Raw genomic sequence first — 23,986 nt, forward strand, 5'->3', positions numbered from 1 at the left:
ATGACTTTAAAAACTGATTCCAAAGAACCCAAGAGAACAAAAGAAACACTTGCTTCAGAGATCCATAAACATCACTGAGATTACTCTGTAAAACACATTTTTGCTATTTTTAAGAACTACAATAAAAAGTTCCACAAATGTTAAGTTTCTAATATGAAGACCATCATGAGACATGTTAGCTTATGCCACCAGGTCAAAATGATTGTAAAGGCACTGGAATGAAGTTTCTCTTGTCATCTTTACGCATATATGAAATTTGGGAAACTTCCTGCAAATGTGTTACTGACTGGGAAAACCACAGGTCTGCATGGTGTATACATCCAGTCCTGTAAAACTGTACAAGTGAGCACATTAACACAGTACATGGATGTCTAGGTTCCACTAAATGTCACAGCAAGCTCAGATGCATCTGCTAAGTATATGCTCTCGTCAACATAAAGTAAACAAAAATACTCAGAGAAAATATAACTTAAATCATCACACTGCTTGACACGATGTGTTTAACTTCTGAGTACAGCTGATGATGTTGGTGATTCAAACTTAAAATCTCCTACAGAACTTTATGAGACTCTAAATCAGGTTTAAAAATTTTTTTGTGTACCAGGACTTTACTGATTCCATACCATCAAAATAAAATATAAAGAAATCAAATAGTGAGGCTGATATGTTAGTGTTCAATGTCAGATTTTAAAAAAAGAAGATTCCATGTTAACGTCTGAATCTACTGATTTCATCTACCATACTTAAAAACGAAAGCTGGGAAGTCAATTGACTTGTTTAAGGTCATAAAGAAATGGAAGATGAGAGGAACTAGCACTCAAGGGTTCTTCTGACTCCCAGATCTTTTCATTACACTATATGGTCCGATTTAACAAAGCTCCTGTTCTAGAACTAAGAAAGCCTTCTATTAAGGGCATATTATTTTCTTTCCAATGCCATTAAAAAGTCAAAGATGTGTTCCACACAAATGATAATTGAGCCTAAAGCATTATGAGAGAACCAGTACTCTGCCCCAGGTCCAATGCAGCTTACATTGTGTGAAGATAAGTAATGTATAAAAACAGCCATGATAGAAATTTTTTTTTTTTTTTTAAATAGAGTGGGGAGGATAAGTACTATAAGAATAGTATTAAGGAAGTTCAGAAAATGGCAAGATTATTTATGGGTAGAAAAATGAGAAAAAGGCTCAGAGTTGGTCAATAATGAAAGATTATCCTAGTTGGAACACAGAAAAAGAGAAGTGGGAAGAGTGTGGATCTACTGTAGCCTGGAAAAGAGTTAAACCATCCTCTGTAGAATTAAATCTACCTAATTTCCAGGGAAAACAGAGGCTAGAGCACACATCAAATGATACAAGGCCACATTCAGACAAATCCAGATTGTGGTACATTCTACAAGACTCTTCAAAAAATCAATGTCGGTCGGGCACGGCAGACCACTTGAGGTCAGGAGTTCAAGACTAGCCTGACCAACATGGTAAAACCTTGTCTCCACCAAAAAATACAAAAATTAGCTGGGCATGGTGGTACGCCTGTATTCCCCAGCTACTTGGGAGGCTGAGGCAGAAGAATTGCTTGAACCCGGGAGGCAGAGGTTGCAGTGAACCGAGATTATGCCACTACACTCCAGCCTGGGCAACAGAGTGAGATCCCATCTTAAAAAAAGAAAATGTCATAGGGACAAAGAGGAGGAGTAGTTCTGGATTTTAAAAGACTGAAGTGACAAATGCAATGTCTAAATGCTGATAAGATCTGATTGGGGGGGAAAATCCCAGTTATAAAATTTTTTTTTTTTTTTTTTTTTTTTTGAGAGTCTCGCTCTGTCGCCCAGGCTGGAATGCAGTGGCGCGATCTCGGCTCACTGCAAGCTCCGCCTCCCAGGTTCACGCCATTCTCCTGTCTCAGCCTCCCGAGTAGCTGGGACTACAGGCGTCCACCAACACGCCCGGCTAATTTTTTGGATTTTTAGTAGAGACGGGGTTTCACCGTGTTAGCCAGGATGGTCTCGATCTCCTGACCTCGTGATCCGCCCGTCTCGGCCTCCCAAAGTGCTGGGATTACAGGCGTGAGCCACTGCGCCCGGCCCAATGTAGTCCCAGCTACTTGGGAGGCTGAGGCAGGAGAATGGCGTGAACCCGGGAGGCGGAGCTTGCAGTGAGCTGAGATCCGGCCACTGCACTCCAGCCTGGGTGACAGAGCGAGACTCCGTCTCAAAAAAAAAAAAAAGACATTTTGAGGACAATTAAGGGATCTGGACTATGGACCCGATCTCAGAGGACATGAAGATATAATAGTTAATCCTTCTTAGTAGTGATAATGGTACTGTGGTTACATAGGAGAACAGCTTTATTTTTAAGAGATTCATGTTGAAGTGTCATGATGTCTATATTTACTTTCAAACAGTTAAGTGCAAAAAAAAAAAGAGATATACAAAGGAATATATATCAAAAAAGATATATAAATATGACAAAATATCATTTGTTTAATATAGGTGACAGGCGTTCAAGTGTTTCTGTACTAGAGTCTTCCAACTTTTCAGTATGTTTGAAAATTGTCATTTAAAAAGTTTGGGCAGGGTGGGGTGGCTCATGCCTGTAATCCCAGCACTTTGGGAGGCCAAGGCGGGTGGATCATTTGAGGTTAGGAGTTGGAGACCAGCCTGGCTGACATGGTGAAACCCCATTTCTACGAAAAATACAAAAATTAGCCGGGTGGTAGTGGGCGTGCGCCTGTAATCCTAGCTCCTCGGGAGGCTAAGGTTGCAGTGAGCCGAGATCGCACCACTGCGCTCCAGTCTGGGCAACAGAATGAGGCCCTGTCTCAAAAAAGTGAAAAAAAAAAAAAAAAAGTTTGTAAAAAAGAATTGGATGTAACCTTGGTAAAGATGGTCTAATCCATCCACTCCTTTCAACAATGAAAGAAATTGAGTCGAACACAGCTAATGGAGGCCTCTTTCCATAACAAGATTAAAACCCAAGTGCTTTGAAGAATCTTAGACCAAATTCTTTCCATATGCCAGAAAATTGGGATTTAAGAGACACAGACTGATTCTGTAACAAACATACAAGTGCATGTAAAAAAAAAAAGTTAAACACATTTTTTTTAAGAGTCAGGGTAGGCCAGGCACGGTGGCTCACGCCTGTAATCCCAGCACTTTGGGAGGCTGAGGCAGGCAGATCACAAGGTCAGGAGTTCTAGACCAGCTCGGCCAACGTGGTGAAACCCCGTCTCTACTAAAAATACAAAAAATTAGCTGGGCGTGGTGGTGCACACCTGTAATCCCAGCTACTCAGGAGGCTGAGGCAGGAGAATCGTTTGAACCAGGAGGCAAAAGTTGCAGTGAGCCAAGATTGCATCATTGCACTCCAGCCTGGGCGACAGAGCAAGACTGTCTCAATTAAAAAAAAAAAAAAAGAGAGACAGTCTTGCTCTGTCACCCAGGCTGGAGTGCAATGGCACAATCACAGCTCATTGCAGCCTTGAACTCATGGGCTCAAACAGATCCTCCCACCTCAGCCTCACAAGTAGCTGGGACTACAGGCACAGCCACTACTTGCCCTAATTTTTAATTTAAATACATTTCTTATGCTTAATCTGTGATAACACAGATTGAATAGCTCTTATTCAAAAGTTCTGAAACTAGAAGTATTTAGGATTTTTTTTTTTTTTTTTTGAGATGGAGTTTTGCTCTTGTTGCCCAGGCTGGAGTGCGATGGCGTGACCTCGGCTCTTCAACCTCTGCCACCCGGGTTCAAGAGATTCCCTTGCCTCAGCCTCCCGAGTAGCTGGGACTACAGGCGCCCACCACCATGCCAATCTAATTTTTTTGTATTTTAGTAAAAGACGGGGTTTCACCATGTTCACCAGGATGGTCTCGATCTCCTGACCTCGTGATCCGCCCACCTCGGCCTCCCAAAGTGCTGGGATTACAGGCGTGAGCCACCGCACCCAGCCTAGAATTTTAGAGTTTTTCAGATTTGAATACTTGCAGCACACATAGTAAGTGAGTATCCCTAATCTGAAAACCTGAAGTCCTCTAATTTTGGATTAGGGGTGTCCAACCTGTAGCATTAAAATTATAACAGAATAAAAATCTGTTAGACTATAATAACCTAGTACATTAGAATTTTATATAAAATAACCTTGCAAAATGCAGCATTACATGGGAATTGCCTGTTAGAAGCACAAAAAACAAAAATTTTAAACCACTTAATTAATATCACCTATAATATAGTCTCACAACTTGGTCTGATTATGGCAATCCTGCCTTCCCAAATCTAATAACATATCTTAATAACTTCACATTTCACCTATCTCCTCTACAAGCTTCTTAGCAATCCGCCTAAACGCTACGTTTCTTTTTTATGCTCTCTCTGTACAAGTAATTTCCTCTACATACAGAATGATGCCCTTCTCTGCCTTTTCTTCATCTAATCCTCTTTTAACACCAACTTCTTGGGCTGGGCGAGGTAGCTCACACCTGTAATCCCAGCACTTTGGGAGGCCAAGGCAGGTGGATTACAAGGTCAGAAGATCAAGACCATCCTGGCTAACACAGTGAAACCCCGTCTCTACTAAAAATATAAAAAATTAGCCGGGCGTGGTGGTGGGCACCTGTAGTCCCAGCTACTCAGGAGGCTGAGGCAGGAGACTGGCGTGACCCCGGGAGGCAGAGCTTGCAGTGAGCCGAGGTCGCGTCACTGCACTCCAGCCTGGGCGACAGAGCTAAGACTCCATCTCAAAAAACAAAAACAAGACCAAGTTCTTGTATTACTGTTTCAGTGACGCTTTCTGACCCTGCTCCCCACTCCTCCTTGAACTTATATAATATATTGATTGCTGTAGAGACTTTTTAAACTTTACTAAGTTCTACCTAAATGTATGATTCCGCAAGTAGGCCATAAGGTACTTAATATCACACAGCAGGCCTTATTTGTATCTCTAATTACAGCTAGGGTCAAGTGCTGGGAGTTGGAATAATGGAGACTATTTTTTAAAGTTTCAGGAAGAAGCATCTTAACTCACTTAAGAAATAAAGGGCCTGCCCTAAGTTGAAGGCAGATTCATAACTAAATGAACTGAACTATTTGTTACTCCACTCCCTTGATATTGTCACATAGCCCACAAGAATGGAAACTACGAACCAATGCAAAGAAATAGTTTGACCTTGCTTATACCTAAAAGCCCACTACAATAAATGCAAAAAAAAAATTAAAAGTTTTACTGTGAGGGTAAGAACTCAATCAGAAAAGCCCAATAGTCACTAATTAATTACTTAGTCAAGTTTTGAGCAAACGTAAATATAATTATGACCTCACACTCAAATAAAATTCATTTAGAATGATTTTCACATGTAAATATTTCATTTTTCTTAGATGTCTAACTTCAACAGAAATTCCACTTCAGAAAACAGCAATAATGGAAACTTCTAAGTTTCACTGCAAACATGCAAAAATATGGCATTACAACACCCAATGTACACTCAGCAGTATTTAACTGCTCAGCTCAATATACGGTTATATTAAAAACCAAACTCGATTCTTGCTGATGGCATGTCAAAGTAGCTGATGCAAGACAAATACACGCTGATTGTTCCTGGCCAACACACATGCATCTTTAAGTACATATGCATTAGTAAAGTCTCAGCCTATGGTCCTTGAATTACCAGTGACTCAAGAAAAAGCTTGCTGACAGCCTAGTTCTGCCAGATAAGCAGAAGCGGAAAGATGCGAAGGATGAGGAGGGGCATGAGGAGAATCAGGTGCAGTGGCCCCCCAAATGAAGATAACCACTCAGGTGGTCTGCAGTAAGGAAAAAATGAGAATCATTAAATCAGCAAATTGATCATGTCCAGTTAATTTGATCATGTTGCTTAAACTAAATAAACCTAATGTTTTCCTGCAACAAGGTAAGAATGTGTTTTGGTCAAAAGCTACAAGAGATAAATGCATCAATGTAAAGGCAAAATTTTGTTACCAGTGATTTAATACTCATAATCATTCTCATTAGAGGACTCACCTGGGTAAAGTAGTACTAACAAGGTACTTTGTTATATACACAGCTTTGCATATAGAGTAGGAAAATCAGGCAGATTTAAAAATAAAACCCATCTATTAAAATCTGTCCAAAGAAGAGGCATTATAGACTAGGGCTATCAAAAGTCAGAAGAATAAAAATTGCTATCATGTCTAATGGATTAAAGTTTCTGTCCATAAAATGCAGCACTAATAACTGATTCCTAAATAAATTTAAATTAGAGATGAAAAAAATCCTCACATAATGTCCACTGCAAGATTCTTCTTTTAAAATGCCTTCTGGCTGGGCATGGCGGCTCACACCTGTAATCCCAGCACTTTGGGAGGCCGAGGCGGGCGGATCACCTGAGGTTAGGAGTTCGAGACCAGCCTGGCCAACGTGGTAAAACCCCGTCTCTACTAAAAATACAAAAATTAGCCAGGCATGGTGGCGGGCGCCTGTAATCCCAGCTATTTCAGAGGCTGAGGCAGGAGAATTGCTTGAACCTGGGAGGCAGAGGTTGCAGTGAGCCAAGATCCTACCACTGCACTCCAGCCTGGGCAACAGACTCCCTCTCAAAAACAAAACAAAACAAAACAAAAAAAACTTCCAACATAAATTCCAATCCTTTATTGATAGAAAATTGAAAATGGAGTGGGACTAGCCCAATGGAAGGTAGATGATCAGGGAGCAGCTACAATGGTCCATGTCAGTTTTTAACGTAAACACTAGTGCTAAAACTTTTCGCAAAGAGGATTCAGCTCTCCCCATGTCCAATATTTTCCAACTGTAGCTTCCTTGACCTATATATTAAGTTCCCATACCTGACAGACCTGCCTACCCAGAATACCACTGTATTTTCAACCTGTGTCTTCTTGCTGCCCATTTTCCTTTTGGTCCCCTCCCCACAACTCCACTTATCCTAGTAAAATTTGCTGCCTTCTGCTTTCTATCAAGTAAATATCCTACAAGTCTCTTGCCAAAGTGGTATGAAATTTTAGGCACCTCTCTCATAACGCCCCGGAGTTCACCGACCCAGAAAATACGAAGGATTTTTACTTCCACTATCACACTAGGGGTAAAAGGAGACTAAATCTTTAGTCCTCCTCATGCTCAATTTTGCTTTACCTTTTTTTTTTTTTTTTGAGATGGAGTCTCACTGTGTCGCCAGGCTTGGAATACAGTGGCGCAATCTCAGCTAACTGCAACCTCCACCTCCCAGGTTCAAGCGATTATCCTGCCTCAGCCTCCTGAGTAGCTAGGACTATAGGCACATGCAACCACGCCTAGCTAATTTTTGTATTTTTAGTAGAGACAAGGTTTCACCATGTTGGCCAGGATGGTCTTGATCTCCTGACCTCATGATCTGCCAACCTCAGCCTCCCAAAGTGCTGGGATTACAGGTGTCACCCACTGCACCCGGCTGTTTTACTCTTTACTATTGGCACAACCCAAAGAACAGAAGCATAAGAAAATTCAATAAACCAGTTAGATGATGTGTAGAATACAATGGACACTGAAAATACATAAGAAAGAAGTACACACGACATTCTTGGTGAAGAAAGTCTTATAGAGAATGTGTTTGTCCTGAACCACACCAACCTCAAAAGGGCTACTGGTATATTCTGGAATTGCATACCCAAGAAATCTACCTTGTTTTAGGATATGAGTAACAAACTACAGCTAGAATTTTTGCAAACATCATGTATTAGTCCGTTCTCATGCTACTATAAAGAACTGCCTGAGACTGGGTAATTTATAAAGGAAAGAGGTTTAATTGACTCACAGTTCCGTAGGGCTGGGGAGGCCTCAGGAAACTTACAATCACGGTAGAAGGGGCAGCAAACACGTCCTTGTTCACATGGCAGGAGGAAGAAGTGCCAAGCGAAATGGGGAAAAGTCCCTTATAAAACCAGATCTTGTGAGAACTCACTCACTATCACAAGAACAGCATGGAGGTAACCACCCCCATGATTCAATTACCTCCCACCGGGTCTCTCCTATGACACGTGGAGATTATGAAAACTACAATTCAGGATGAGTTTTGGGTGGGAACACAGTCAAACTATATCACACCATAGCTAGAACCAAGTTACTGAACCAAATTATTTTCTGAAATTTCAAGAATGATCTGTTCTAAATGCAACCAGATTAGTTTTACAAGCAGAAACCTGCTTCCCTATTTCCCAATTCAACAAAATTCAGTATACTAAGTACCTACTTACTATGTGTCAGGCCTGATTAGAGGTGATTTTCTTATTGCTTCACCCTTTATGAAACTCTCATGACTCAATTCTTAGTATTCGTCTCCTCTTTCACTTACTTATTGGCAGTCATTCACTTTTACACCTTCAGTCAACTCACCCCAGCTCATCCCAAAATCCACAATCATAGCCCTAAGCATCTAGGAGTTCCCTATCTAAATTTCCGTGCCACACTAAATGGTGACTCCACTTAAACATTCTTCTGTCACCTATACCTTAACATATACTGAATGCTAAACCAGGGCTTCTCCCAGATATCTTTCTTTTTTTTTTTTTCCTTTTTGTGGAGAACGGGGTCTCGCTATATTACCCAGGCAGGTCTCGAACTCCTGGGCTCAAGCTATCCTCCCGCCTCTGCCTCCCTGAGAGCTGGGATTACAGGCGTGAGCCACCGTGCCCGGCCAGATATCTTTCTTATTCCCCAAAACCTGCCAAGCTACCTCAATATTCCTGGTCACTCAGGTTCATAAACATCGTATTATTTTACTTCTCTTTTTCTCTTCTGTATCCCTACATCCAATAAATCACCAACTCATGCTGTCTTTTTCCCTGATGGGTTCCTCGCCCTAGTCTCTTCCCACTTTAGGCAATCCTATACCAGTGCTTCTCAAACATTAATGTACATAGGAAATCACTTGAGAATCTTGTGAAAATGCAGATTCTGTAGGTCTAAGGTGGGGTTTGAGGCTCTGAACTTCTAACATGCTGCCAAGGTGATACCAATATTGCTGATCCAGAGACAAAACTTTTTGAGCAGCAAAGTACTAGACTGTAAATTCCTTTGAGGGCAGAGATTTTTTCCCTCTGTTGTAATCCCAGTAACTAGTACATAACAGTGGTTCAACTAATATTTAGTGAATGATATTTAGCAGTCAGTACCCTCTTTTCATCAGATGATAAGCTCTTCAAGAGTCCACAGTAACATCCTACTCAATACCTGTCGTTTCTTTTTTTTTTTTTTTTTTTTTTTGAGACGGAGTCTCGCTCTGTCGCCCGGGCTGGAGTGCAGTGGCCGGATCTCAGCTCACTGCAAGCTCCGCCTCCCGGGTTTACGCCATTCTCCTGCCTCAGCCTCCCAAGTAACTGGGACTACAGGCGCCCGCCATCTCGCCCGGCTAGTTTTTGTATTTTTTAGTAGAGACGGGGTTTCACCGTGTTCGCCAGGATGGTCTCGATCTTCTGACCTCGTGATCCACCCATCTCGGCCTCCCAGAGTGCTGGGATTACAGGCTTGAGCCACCGCGCCCGGCCTACCTGTCGTTTCTCTATCATTTTCTCTCACACGCACTGCTCAAGCCAAAGCAGCCACTTTATCAACCATTACCCCATGCATGTATTATTTACAACCACTTCCAAGCTTTACTTCATAATCATTCTTCTATCTGGTATGATTTTAAAAACATTATACAGGCCAAATAAAGCATGTTTGTTGACTGGATGTGACTCATGTACTATCAGTTTACAAACTGAGCTAGATAATCAACTGGGGCGAAGACCAGTCCCCCAAGCCTTCTGACCCCGTACACGTGGGCCAGTTGCATTATGTTCTCTTAGGACAGATGCTTTCATTTTTAAGGTTCATTATTGGGGTGCAGAGACAAAGAAAGAGAGGGAGGGAAAGAGGGAAGAAAGAGAAAGGGGGAGAGAAGGGAGGGAAGGGAGAAGACAAAAAAAGGAAACAAATGGCCGGACACAGTGGCTCACACCTGTAATTCCAGCACTTTCAGAGGCTGAGGTGGGGGATCACTTGAGGTCAGGAGTTCGAGATCAGTCTAGCCAACATAGTGAAACCCTGTCTCTACTAAACATACAAAAATTAGCCAGGCGTGGTGGTGCGCACTTGTAATCCCAGCTACTTGGGAGGCTGAGGCAGGAGAATCGCTTCAACCTGGGAGGCGGAGACTGCAGTGAGCCAAGATCATGCCACTGTACTCCAGCCTGGGTGACAGAGCAGATTCTGTCTCAAAAAAAAAAAAAAAAAAAAAAAAAAAGGGAACAAAAAGACGAAGTACATTCATGAATTACTTTTGTCAACTTTTTTTCTTTTTTAGCTACCCTGTTAACTGAATTGTCGACTTTTATGAACCATTTCACTGCTAATAACCTTTCATCAGATCCATCAGATCAGACAGAGGAAATAAAAGTTTTCTACTTCTTGTTGAGAAAGCAAATGTTAGCTGTGAGATTTGCAAATTAATTGGCTATAGCTCTATTCTATATACATCAGTGAAAGGTTACTTTATATTTAAAACTGAAACTAAAAGCACAAGCAACAGAAGAAAAAATAGATAAATCGGACATCATTAAAATTACAAACTTCAGGTGATGCACAGTGGCTCATGCCTGTAATCCCAGCATTTTGGGAGGTCAAGGAAGGAGGATCACTTAAGCCCGGGAGTTTGAGACCAGCCTCAACAACACAGGAAGACCCTGTCTATACAAAAAATTTAAAAATTAGCTGGCTGTGGTAGTGCACACCTGTGGTCCCAGTTACTCAGGAGGCTGAACCAGGAAGATTGGCTAAGCCCAGGAGGTTGAGGCTGCAGTAGGCCATGATTACACCACTGCACTCCACCATGGGTAATAAAGCAAGAGTCTATTAAAAAACAACAACAACAAACCTTTGTACATGAAAAGACACCATCAAGAGAATGAAAAGACAACTCACAGAATGGGGGAAAATATCTGCAAATCATATATTTGATAAGGGTTCAATATCCAAGATACATAAAACTCTTACAACTAAAAAAAAAAAAAAAAAAAAGCGAAACAACTCAAAAAATGAGCAAAGAGCATAAATAAATATTTTTCCAGGGAAGATGTATAAATGGACATGAAAAGAGGTGCTCAACACCACTACTCATCAGGAAAATGCAAATCAAACTACAAGATACTACTTCAGAATTGCTGTAATTTAAAAAATGGAATATAAGAAGTGATGGTGAAAATACAGAGAAACTGGAACCATCATACATTGCTGGTAAGAATAAGTGGTAGAAAATAATCTGGTAATTTTTCCAAAAGGTAAACACAGAATTACTATATGATCCATCAATTCCACTCCTATACAGCTGAAAGAACCGGAGACAGAGACTGAAAACAGATACTTGTACACCAAAGTTCAGAGCGGCATCATTCACACCAAAATGTGGAAGCAGCCCAAATGTCCATCAACAGACGAATGGATAAAAAAAAAAAAGTGGTATATACATGGGCAGGAGTTCGAGACCAGCCTGGCCAACATGGTGAAACCCCATCTCTACTAAAAACACAAAAAAACAATTAGCCAGGTGTGGTGGTGCGTGCCTATAATCCCAGCTACTCGGAAGGCTGAGACAGGAGAATCGCTTGAACCTGGGAGGTGGAGGTTGCAGTGAGCTGCAATGGAATGGCACCATTGCATTCCAGCCTGGGCGATAGAGCAGGCCTCTGCCTTATGGAGGGGAAAAAAAAAAAAAAAAGCGGTATATATACATACAATGGAATATTATTTAGCCATAAAAAGGACAGATGCTACCACAGGATGAACACAGGAGACATTATGGTAATTAAACCACAAACAAAAGCAAATATTACATGATTCTACACCATATAACTTTGTGAATATAATCAATATCACTGAATTATACATTTAAAAATGGTTGAGATGGTAATTCTGTTATACGTTTTGCCACAATTTTATTTTTATTTATTTTGAGATGGAGTCTCGCTCTGTCACCCAGGCTGGAGTGCAATGGCGTGATCCTGGCTCACTGCAACCTCTGCCTCCCATGTTCAAGCAATTCTCCTGCCTTAGCCTCCTGAGTAGCTGGGATTACAGGCACTTGCCACCATTTCCAGCTAATTTTTGTATTTTCAGTAGAGATGGGGTTTCTCCATGTTGGCCAGGCTGGTCTTGAACTCCCGACCTCAAGTGATCTGCCTGCATTGGCTTCCCAATGTGGTGGGATTACAGGCGTGAGCTACAGGGCCTGGCCAATTTTGCCACAATTTTAAAAAAGTAAACTAGGGAAAAACAGAAAACTAGCATTCTTTATAGCAGCTCTGGGTTTAAGCTCTGACTGCCAGTTATAAGCTATGTGATGATGAGCAAGTTATTAAAGGTTGGCGCAAAAGTAATTGCGGTTTTTGCCATTAAAAGTAATGGCAAGGAACAAAATTATTTTTGCTCTAACGGAATAATAGCTCTAGGCTTCAATCTTTATCTGTGAGACAGAGATACTATTCACCTCATAGGGTTGTTAGGACCTGTTATATAATAAATACTGGATAAATGGTAGATGCTATTCAAAAACCATTGTTACTCATTGAGTAGGTGTCTGTAAGGTTGCTATAAGGTATCTGAAAGAACTCCGTGATGTTCTCAAGACATTCTGGAATAGAGACTACTAAAGGAATGAATGTCCAGCATTCAGTTGTTCTCCGTAAACCTGAAAACTTGTGACCACCACGGTCAATTCTCTTAGGACAGCACTGAATGTACAAAATAAATGACACACTCAGAAGGTGAGAAGTTACTTTGTACCTCACTATACTTTCATTTAAGAGGTGAAAAAAAGAAAAGCTTGTTGGCTGTCTTCAATTAATACAATTTTATTGGATTTTCTGCCCACATATTTATTTTTAAAAATCATAAAGGATTTAATTCCTTAGCAAATGCCAGACAAGCTAAAGGCTTGTCTAGAGGTCCTAAGTGCCAACTCCAGCATCACAATGTCATTATAATAAGATGGAGAACCAAACAGAATGTCTAAAAATGTCAAAACAGGCTGGGCAAGGTGGCTCACGCCTGTGGTCCCAGCACTTTGGGAGGCCGAGGAGGATGGATCACTTGAGGTCAGGAGTTCAAGACCAGCCTGACCAACAAGGTGAAATCCCGTCTCCACTAAAAATATGAAACTAGCCAGGCATGGTGGTGCACGCCTGTAATGCCAGCTACTTGGGAGGCTGAGGCAGAACTGCTTGAAGCAGGGAGGTGGAGGTTGCAGTGAGCCGAGATCACGCCACTGCACTCCGGCCTGGGCAACAAGAGCGAAACTACGTCTCAAAAAAAAAAAAGTCAAACCAATGGGAAATTCTAGGAGCATGGAAGCTTAGAACTGTTAAATAATCTTACATAACTTCTATGACATACCTGCCTTGATTAAAAGTAGGCATTTAAAAAAAAAAAAAAAAGCAGGCTGGGCACAGGGGCTCACACCTGTAATCCCAACACTTTGGAAAGCATAGGCAGGCAGATTACTTAAAGGTCAGGAGTTCAAGACCAGCCAGGCCAACATGGTAAAACCCCGTCTCTACTAAAAATACAAAAAAAGTAGCTGGACATGGTGGTGGGCACCTGTAATCTCAGCTACTCCTGAGGCTGAGGTAGGAGAATCTCTTGAACCTGGGAGGCAGAGGCTGCAGTGAGCGGAGACCGTGCCACTGCACTCCAGCCTGGGCAACACAGCAAGAGTGCATCTCAAAAAAAAAAAAAAAAAAGCAGCCTAACTACTCAAGTGGCTGAGACCAGAGGACTGCCTGTGCCCAAGAGTTCAAGGCTGCAGTAATCTATAATCATGCCACAGTACTTCAACCTGGGTGACAGAGCAAGACCCTATCTCAATAACAAAATATAAAAATAAAAGTTTTTTTTTTTATTTAAAAAAAGCCTAAGTAGCTGGAGCTCAAAAACTAAATTTTAGGCAAGGTATACGCCAGAGGAAAATACAACAATTAATTCCAAAACAGCAGATAATGCAAAGCCTAGAATGTGAATTAAGCCACTTCCACATTCTACAGTCTCTTATAAAAATCTCCCAAACTCCTTCAAAGAAGTAATACACCTAGTGAGGAAGCTTTTATTGATATATACATAATTACTTGCATACATAAGAGATGGATTCAGAGGGAAAAAGGAAAGTATAGTATTTCAAATGGTCAAAAGACTTTTTTAAAAATCTTTTTCTTACTAAGGCTGGCTGATATTTAGAAAGGGTCAAGCTATTCCAAAATGGTGATGTTTGCAAAACCCTGTGAATGTAATTATTTTGTTTATTTTTTTAAAGACAGAGTCTCACTATGTTGCCTGGGCTGGTCTCCAACTCCTGGGCTCAAGCAATCCTCCCGCCTCAGCATCCCAAAGTGCTGGGATTACAGGCCTGAGCCACCCCGCCTGGTTGGTGAATGTAATTAAACCTGTCATGAAAAGTTTAAACCCGTTATAAGAAGCATGTGAAGACTCCATGTTGATACAACAATTTTCATAACCAAATACATTCAGATTAAAAACACGGCAAAACCCGCCTCTACTAAAAATTTTAAGAAAATAAGCCGGGTGTGGTGGAATGCACCTCATGGTCCTAGTTACTCGGGGGGCTGAGGTACAAGGATCACTTGTACCAGGGAGGTCAAGGCTGCAGTGAGCTGTGATTGTGCCACTGCACTCCAGCTTGGGCGACAAAGCAAGAACCTGTCTGGAGAAACCAAACCAAGCTCCCCACAACCCCCCCAAACCTCACTCACTACCACAGTATGTTTGAAAAGCTAGGGATCTGTGCCAACACCCTCAGGAAAAAGTCTTTCCCTTCCCAACAATCTACTTAATAAGCAATAATTTTTTTATATGTTAACCTGCAACACACCTGAGTTAATTTCACTAAACCACAATTAACTCTTAATTATCACGACAATAATGGAGAATAAAAGTGTCCATAATCAAATTCCAGAAATAATCCTTTAGCCCAAGAGCCTCTTCCCCAACCCCAGTTACATCAGGGCCCATGCACTCTCTCCAAAAGAATACAAAGACGTTTGGTGGCTGATGTTCCTTTTTCTAAACTTTATGTATAGCACAGCTTATGGTCCAGAGAACTCAGTCCTCAAAGAAACTGATACTATAGCTATCTAACTGGATACCACTGGTAATAAATTACCCAAAGCTAAGATTTCACGCTTTTTAAAGCCCATATTAATAATGCCTGTCTGGTCATAAGTCACACTACCAAAAGGCTTAAATAAATTAATCCACATGCATTACCGAGAAGAACAAAATGCTTACGACAATATTAAAATGAGTGTGAAAAAAATTTAATTAAAACCAAACACTAGCTATAACAAATACTAATATATTTCAGAACCATTAATGACCACCACAACTAGAGGAAGATTCATTTTGACCCCCAATTTGACCTTAACCCAAGGCTGTTTTAAATCATGCCCTTTTTATCTTCCTGCTTTGTTGTCACTGAGGGTCTCAATGTGCCAGTAATAATGCTACGACATAAAATACACTATAAAGTAGCATTTTCATGGACTTTTTCAAGACAACTTTCACTGAGTTCTCAAGTTATTTACCCAGGATTTAGCCATACAGGATACCCATAGATTTTAATAAAGTGGCATGGCTAACCATCATGGAAGCCAGGAAATCCATCAGTCAAAAAACTTAGGTGTACATGGTTTGTGAAGAGAGCTTAAGTGACATGGCAAGCAACTGGTCTAAATGTCAGTATGCTAAGAAACAGTTGTAAACCCTCCCACACCCAAACAATTTAAAAATTTACAAACATGCACATTTTAAGGCGGCTAACATTAGGTCAAAAATCAAACCAACGCTATCATCTTTGCCTAAAGGCTGTTTATAACTAAAATATTTTACAGAATGGACGTAACCAAAGGTCAAATAAAGGTAGAACTAATTTTATTATTATACTGCCATACTACAACTACTACTGATTGAATTAAAATACCTATCCTCAGCACGCCTTTACTATAAAGTAGATGTGCGTTCCCGTGTTAGAAAACTTTTAAAGTACTAATCTTACTGGGGTAAGTCAGAGTCCAACTGCATTTGTACTTTTATCCTGCATAATTTTCCTTCTACGTAAGCCAGATGGGAATTTGATTAGCCCACCCCGACAGCACACCGGCCTAACACCCCCAAGCTCTAGCAAGAAGCCACGTTTTACCCGGGAAGACCGTTTCCCCTCCCCTCCTTAATACAATGCCTGCGGCCACTGGAGTCTCCCCCAGCCGAGCTCCAGAAACTCGCGGGTTTAAATGGCCAATTTGGAACCAACCGGGGCAGCTGTCATCTGAAACTCAGGAAAGCTGAGACCAGCCAACTCCACTGAACAAGGAAGGGTGCGGAAAGATGTGGCGGGGCCCGTTGGAGGGAACGCATCAAGCTCCCTCCCCCCGCCATCAATTTGCTTTTCCGCAACCCCGGCGCCGCCATCCTGTTTCTCAATAATTAAACGGGCTGGAGAGGGAGTGAGGTGGCCAGAAGGGCAGCTTCGGGTCCGACTTCCCCGAGCCGAGCGGAGCGATCGGCGAGGCCGAGGGCTACGTCCCCGGCGCTCAGAGGACTTTTCTTCGCAGCTGGGGCGGGAAGGGGCGATCCCCGCGGCCGGCAGGGCAGCCGGAAGCGGAGCGCGGGGAATGACGTGGAAGAGGGGATGACAAAGGGGCACGGGAGCCCGGCGGGGCCCGCGGGGGTCGGGACAGGTGGCCGGGCCTGGCCGGGAACAATGGGGGGCCGAGGCTGCCCCCTGGCGCTCACCTACCTCCGGTGCCCTCCGAGTTCTCGTTGAGGCTGCCCGAGGAGTCGTGCTGGGCGCCCACACACCCGCCCATGGGGGCCCCCGGCGCCTCGTCCGCCACCTCCGGACGCTCGTCCGGGCCGCCGCCGCCGCAGCCTCCTCCGGCGCCACCGCCGAGCTCCGGACAGGCGCGCCGCTCCGCTCGCCCGCCGCGGCCCAGCCTCCGCCCCCCTCGCCGCTCCACCCACCGCCTTGGCTCGGCCCCTTCCTCCGCGCCCACTTCTACCTCAGCCCCTGGGCCGCCCGCTCGGCAGGCCTGGCCCGCGCGCCGCCCTCGCCTTCGGCTCAGCCCCGCCAGGCCAGGGCTGGCCCATCCCGGGCGGGCCGCAGCGCCCGCCTCGCCCCCTCACAGCCCCGCACACCCGCGTCCAGGCGAGCCCCGCGCCGGCGCCTCCCGTCCGCCAGGACCCATCGGCCCCCGCCCCGCGGCGCCGCCCTCCGCACCCACGGCCTGGGCTCGGCCCGGCCCGCCCGGAATCGCCGGGGAAGGGCGGGGCCCCTGGAGGCCGCGCTCTGATTGGCTGAGGGCGGGGCTGCGGGTGGAGCGGTGCGAGGGTGAGGCGGGGGAGGGGACGCAGGGGGCTCAGTGGGGGGAGGACTGGAGGCGAGGGGAGGAGGAGAGAGGGAGGACGCGAAGAAAGGAGAGAAGGGAGGGAAAGCAGGAAAAGCCGAACAAAAGTGAGAAAAGAGGAGTGGGAAGGGGCGAAATCGAGTTCCTGGCTCCTCGGCCGTCGGTTTCTTCTTGCCGGTGGAAGCGGGTAGCACGGGGGAACCGAGAAGTAGTCGTGGAAGACTCGCAGGCGGGGACGGGGCGGTTTCCCAAATAACGGGCTCGGGGGGCCGAACGTTGAGGTCCCAGCACCTTTTGAATTTATATGGCGCTCTGTGGGTTGGTACCCCGAATCTGGGCTTCCTCTTGCCTGCCCACCCGTGTCTTCCCTAAAATCATGGGACCCCATTATTAGGGGTGGAGGCGGTAGTTGTGGCAAACCGAACTGAGATTAGAGGCGAGGCGTCCTGATGGAACGCCTGGAAAGAAGAGATAAACGCTGACCTTAGTTCAGGGGGCGTGGATTTCTTTCATTTTCACGGGATTACTGATTCAAACAATACTACTTATCAAGATCCTGCCTTTGGGTATCTTAAATCGTCCTTAGGCGAAAGTGAAGTGTAAATGAGTGAAACACCCTGCTTTTTCTAATCTAGAATTTGGGACATTGACCACGCCCAGCATTCTTGGCGGTTACTTTTCCAATCTCAGCCAAACTGTTAATGGTCCCTTTAGAATTGTGCTTCGTGCTATGATGCCTTAAAATTTTTATCATCCTGCTTGGGCCTTTCGAAAGCTTATTTCTGCCTAAGAAGCTGTTTTAACTATCTGCTCCATTTTTATGTCAGACTTTCTTTTTTTAACATCCTGGGTCAGCTTTTGCTTAGCACGAAAAAAAAAATTTTAAGTTGAAATACCTAAGAAAGAGATGTTCTGCAGCTTGGGATTTGCATTTAAATATATTCTCATACACTGCTGGTGGGAGTGTAAATTGGTTCAATCTTTTTTGCAAAGCAATTTGGCAATGCAGATCAAGAGCCTTAAAAATGTTCATATCCTTTGACTCGGGATTATTCCACATCTGGGAATCTAGCTCACAGAAATAGACCAAGATATTATACAAAGATTTAGATCTCCGTATTCATTTGATAATCAGACATTAGACAAACAAAACCTACACTTAGGTTAAAACACAGAAATGTCGTGAGATGTAGAAATCTGCTACATTAAACTCATCCTGAAGAATTAGTATTGTCCTCAGTTGTGGTCCTGAACATTCCAAAAAGAGCTTATGCAACCGATGTTTTTATGAGTTTTCAGAGGTTGCTCTGACATCAGGGGCTGTGTCACAAAGCCTTCTATCTGATCATTTTCAACTGAGTATACACGTTGGCAGACGCATCACTCCATCACTTCCCTGAAGAGAAGCTGCATGCTGAATATTTGCAAGGAGATTGCTTTGTCCTGAATTTCACTCTAGAAATTGCAGAAACCAAGACTTCCACGATGTCTATTAAACAGATGGTAGGCACCCAAATGATGAGGACTCTCTGATGAGCACTGAGGAATTGGCACTAGGAAGAGAGCAATCTCGGGGAGAGATTCTCAGCAATAGATGTTCTCCACCCTGCCTTTATCTTAGAGACGCATGTTCCCAGGAGGCAGTGTAGTGTAGCAGTCAGGACCCCAGCTTGGCTATTAACTTCCTGGATTGGAATCTGGCTTCCATCGTGTGCTAGCTATATGGTCTGAAGTTTCTGGCAGGCATGGTGGCTCACGCCTGTGATCCCAGCATCTTGGGAGGCTGAGGTGGGAAGCTCACCTGAGCTCAGCAGTTTCAGACCAGCCTGAGCAACACAGGGAGACCCTGTCTCTACAAAAAATTTAACACAGGGAGACCCTGTCTCTACAAAAAAATTAGCGGGGCGTGGTGGTGAGCGCCTGTAGTCCCAGCTACTCAGGGGGCTGAGGTGGGAAGATCACCTGAACCGAGAGAGGTGGAGGCTGCAGTGAGCTATGATCGCGCCACTGCACTCCAGTGTGGGCAACAGAGCAAGACCCTGTCTCAAAAAAAGAAAAAAGAAAGTTTGGCCAGGCATAGTGGCTCACGCCTGTAATCCCAGCACTTTGGGAGGCTGAGGTGGGTGGATCAAGAGGTCAGGAGTTGGAGACCAGCCTGGCCAATATGGTGAAATCCCGTCTGTATTAAAAATACAAAAATTAGCCAGGTGTGGTGGCTCACACATGTAGTCCCAGCTACTCAGGAGTTTGAGGCAGAAGAATCACTTGAACCCGGAGGGCGGAAGTTGCAGTGAGCCAAGATCTTGCCACTGCACTCCAGCCTGGGCGATAGAGTGAGACTCCATCTCAAAAAAAAAAAAAGTTTATGTGGAGTTCAGTTTCCTCACCTGTAAAATTGGGCCAAAAATAATGCTCCAAACTCTGTGGGGCTCTTCATCAACTCTTTTATTTCATGTCTAGCATCATCTGTCTAAACTTACTGCAGGCCGGCATGGTGGCTTAGGCCTGTAATCCCAACACTTTGGGAGGCTGAGGCGGGCAGACCACTTGTGGTCAGGAGTTCGAGACCAGGTTGACCAATATGGTGAAACCCTGTCTCTACTAAAAATTCAAAAATTAGCTGGGCGTGGTGGCAGGTGCCTGTAGTCCCAGCTAATCAGGAGGCCGAGGTAGGAGAATCACTTGAACCTGGGAGGCAGAGGTTGCAGTGAGCCGAGATAGCACCACTGCACTCTAGCCTGGGCCATAAAGCGAGACTGTCTCAAAACAAAACAAACAAAAAGAAAAATTTACTGCATAGCACCTTCTATCAAAACAATTCCTTCTTTGTGTGTGTGTGCGCATGTGCTTTTCTACTGTTTTATAATACCTTTATTAAGATATTCCTATGCCATGTAGTTCACCAATTTATTTTTAATTGACAAATAACTGTATTATGAGGTACAGTATGATGTTTAGATACATGTTTACAATGTGGAATGACTAAATTAGGCTAATTAACAAATCCATCACCTCACGTATTTGTCTTTTTTTTTTATTTTTGAGACATAGTCTTGTTCTTGTCGCCCAGGCTGGAGTGCAGTGGCACGATCTCAGCTCACTGCAACCTCCACCTCCCAGGTTCAAGCAATTCTCCTGCCTCAGCCTCCCAAGTAACTGTGATTACAGGCGCTTGCCACCACGCCCAGCTAATTTTTGTATTTTTAGTAGAGATGGGGTTTCGCCATGTTGGCCAGGTTAGTCTCAAATTCCTGACCTCATGATCCACCCGCCTTGGCCTCCCAAAGTGCTGGGATTACAGGTGTGAGCCACCATGCCTGGCCCACATGCTTATCTTTTTGTGGTGAAAACATTTAAGATCTACTCTGTTAACAATTCGGAAGTACAGTGAATTATTACAGTCACCATTCTGTGCAGTAGGTCACTAATGCCTATTCCACCTAACTGAAACTTTGTACTCTGGAATCAACATCTCCCTTTTCCCCATCCACCCCCACCCCTTCACCAGTTTACATTGTACAAGTCAATGGTTTTTAGTATATTTACTAAATATCAATAGTCAATGAATTTTAAAACATTTTTGTCACCCTAAAAAGAAACTCTGTATCTATTAGCAGTCACTCCCCATTTCATTCCATCCCCTGTCTCACCCCAGCCCTAGGCGACCACAAACCTTTCTCTCTTTTTTCTTTTTTTCTTGTTTTTTGAGACAGAGTCTCCCTCTGTCACCCAGGCTAGAGTGCAGTGGCGCAATCTCAGTTCACTGCAACCTTGAGGTTCAAGTGATTCTCCTACCTCAGCGTCCCGAGTAGCTGGGACTACAGGTGTGCGCCACCATGCCCAGCTAATTTTTTGTATTTTTGGTAGAGACGGGGTTTCCCATGTTACTCAACCTTCCAGGCTCAAGCAATCCTCCCACCTCAACCCCCTCCCTCCCCGCCACATACACACAACACCCAGTAGCTGAGACTAACTTCATTCCTCGCCATGGACAATGTTCCGTTGTGTGGATATACCACATTTTGTTTATCCTTTCAGCAGCTGGTGGTTGTTTGGGTTGCTTCCACTTTTTGGGTATTGGAATAAAGCTGCTATGAACGTTCCTGTACAAGCTTTTGTGTAGCCATATGTTTTTAATTGTCTTGGATTTATACCTAGGAATGGAATTGCTTGGTCATATGGTAACCTTGTTTAATTTTCTGAAGAGTTGGCAAATTGTTTCCAAAGTGGTTTTGACTTGATTTTCCTAATGGCTAATAATGTTGAGCATCTTTTTATGTACTTATAGGCCACTTGTATATCTATTTTGGAAAAATGTCTACTCAAGATACTTGCTTTTTTTTTTTTTTTGAGATGAAGTCTCGCTCTGTAGGCTGGGCTGGAGTATAGTGGCGTGATCTTGGCTCACTGCAACCTCTGCCTCCCAGGTTCAAGTGATCCTCCCGCCTCAGCCTCCTGAGTAGTTGGGATTGCAGATGCCCACCACCACGACTGGCTAATTTTTGTATTTTTAGTAGACATGGGGTTTTGCCATGTTGGCCAGGCTGGTCTCGAACTCCTGACCTCAAGTGATCTGGCCGCCTCAGCCTCCCAAAGTGCTGGGATTACAGGTGTGAACCACCATGCCCAGCCTATTGTAGGTTTTTTACTTTGTGTGTGTGTGTGTGTGTGTGTGTCTGTGTGTGTGATGGAGTCTTGCTCTGTCACCCAGGGTGGAGTGCAGTGACGTGATTTTGGCTGACTGCAACCTCTGTCTCCTGAGTTCAAGTGATTCTCCTACCTCAGCCTCCCGAGTAGCTGGGACTCCAGGCACTCGCCACCATGCCCTGCTAATTTTTTTTTTTTTTTTTTTTTTTTTTGAGACAAAGTCTCACTCTGTTGCCCAAGCTAGAGTGCAGTCATGCAATCATAGCTCACTGCAGCCTTGAAGTCCTGGCTCAAGCAATCCTCCCACTTCAGCCTGCTGAGTACCTGGGTCTACAGGTACACACCACCATGCCCAGCTAACTTAAAAAATTTCTTTTTGGGCCAGGCGTGGTGGCTCACACCTGTAATCCCAGCACTTTGGGAGGCCGACGTGGGCGGATTGCCTGAGGTCAGGAGTTTGAGACCAGCCTGACCAACATGAAGAAACCCCATCTCTACTAAAAATCCAAAATTAGCTGGGCGTGGTAGCGCATGCCTATAATCCCAGCTACTTGGGAGACTGAGGCAGGAGAATTGCTTGAACTTGGAAGACAGAGGTTGCAGTGAGCCAAGATCTCGCCATTGCACTCTAGCCTGGGCAACAAGAGCGAAACTCCATTTCAAAAAACAAAAAAAATTTTTGTAGAGATAGGGTGTTGTTATGTTGCCCATCTTGAACTCCTGAGATCAAGTGATCCTCCTGCCTCAGCCTCCCAAAATGCTGGGGTTACAGGTGTGAGCCACCACACCCGGCTTAACTTTTTCTTTCTTTTTTTTTTTTTTTAATTTTGGAGACAGGATCTTGCTCTGTTGCCCAGGCTGGAGTGCAGTGTCACAATGTCAGCTCACTGCAGCCTTGACTTTCCAGGCTCAAGTGATCTTCTCACCTCAGCCTTTCTAGTAGCTGAGACTACAGCTGCATGCCACCATGCCTGGCTAATTTTGTTTATTTTTTGAGAGATAAGGTCTCACTATGTTACCCAGGCTGGTCTTAAACTCTGGCCTCAAGTGATCCTCCTGCCTCAGCCTCCCAAAATGTTGGGATTACAAGCATGAACCAATGCTCCTTGCTTAACCCTCTTGATAGTGTCTTTTGAAGCACAAAAGGTAGTTTCCTTTTTTTTTTTCTTTTGGAGATGGAGGTCTCACTATGTTACCCAGACTAGACTCTGACTCCTGGACCCAAGCCATACTTCCACCTCAGCCTCCTGAGGAATTGGGACCATAGGCATGCAGCACTGCACCAGCTGATTTTAATGAAGTCCCCATTTAACCTATTTTTTTCTTTGGTTGCTTGTGCTTTGGGGCTCATATCGAAGAAACCATTGTTGGCTGGGTGCAGTGGCCCGTGCCTGCAATCCCAGCACTTTGGGAGGCAAAACGACTTGAATCCCAGAGTTCAAGACCAGCCTGGACAACATAATGAGATCCCGTCTCTACAAAAAATTTAAAGAATTAGCTAGGCATGGTGCTGTGTGCCTGTTGTCCCAGCTACTTGGGAGACTGAGATTGGAGGATCACTTGAGAATGGAAGGTCGAAGCTTCAGTGAGCCATGATCATGCCATTGCACTCCAACCTGGGTGACAAAGCAATATACCATGTCCAAAACAGAAAAAGAAAAAACAAACAAAAAGAAACCATTGTCTAAGGCCATGGAGATTTACACTCTAAGAGTTTTATACTTTTAGCACTTACATTTAGGTCTTTGATTCATTTTGAATTAATATTTTTATTGTGGTAAAATACATATAACATGAAATAACTTATTTATTTTTATTTTTTATAAATTTATTTGAAACAAAGATGGGGTTTTGCTATGTTGCTTAAGCTGGTCTTCTGGCCTCAAGCAGTCCTCCCACCTTGGCCTC

The 23,986-nt window shown here is 43.9% G+C and overlaps 1 protein-coding gene across 2 annotated transcripts in view; it reads right to left on the bottom strand.

The window, feature by feature from the left end:
• Nucleotides 1-17,007, bottom strand: part of UBTD2 (ubiquitin domain containing 2) — a 73,764-nt gene extending 56,757 nt beyond the window's left edge. The window contains exon 1 of one of the 2 annotated variants that reach the window (XM_078004174.1): nt 16,825-16,986. Coding sequence is in view for 1 of the 2 variants with exons in the window: in NM_001194090.2 (NP_001181019.1) it covers nt 16,825-16,894 (70 nt within the window). In the remaining variant the exon portion in view is untranslated. 2 annotated transcript variants of the gene reach the window in all.
• Nucleotides 17,008-23,986: the final 6,979 nt, after the last annotated feature.

The sequence above is a fragment of the Macaca mulatta genome, chromosome 6 (assembly GCF_049350105.2).
Source record: "Macaca mulatta isolate MMU2019108-1 chromosome 6, T2T-MMU8v2.0, whole genome shotgun sequence".
In the NCBI taxonomy this organism is placed as follows: domain Eukaryota; kingdom Metazoa; phylum Chordata; class Mammalia; order Primates; family Cercopithecidae; genus Macaca; species Macaca mulatta.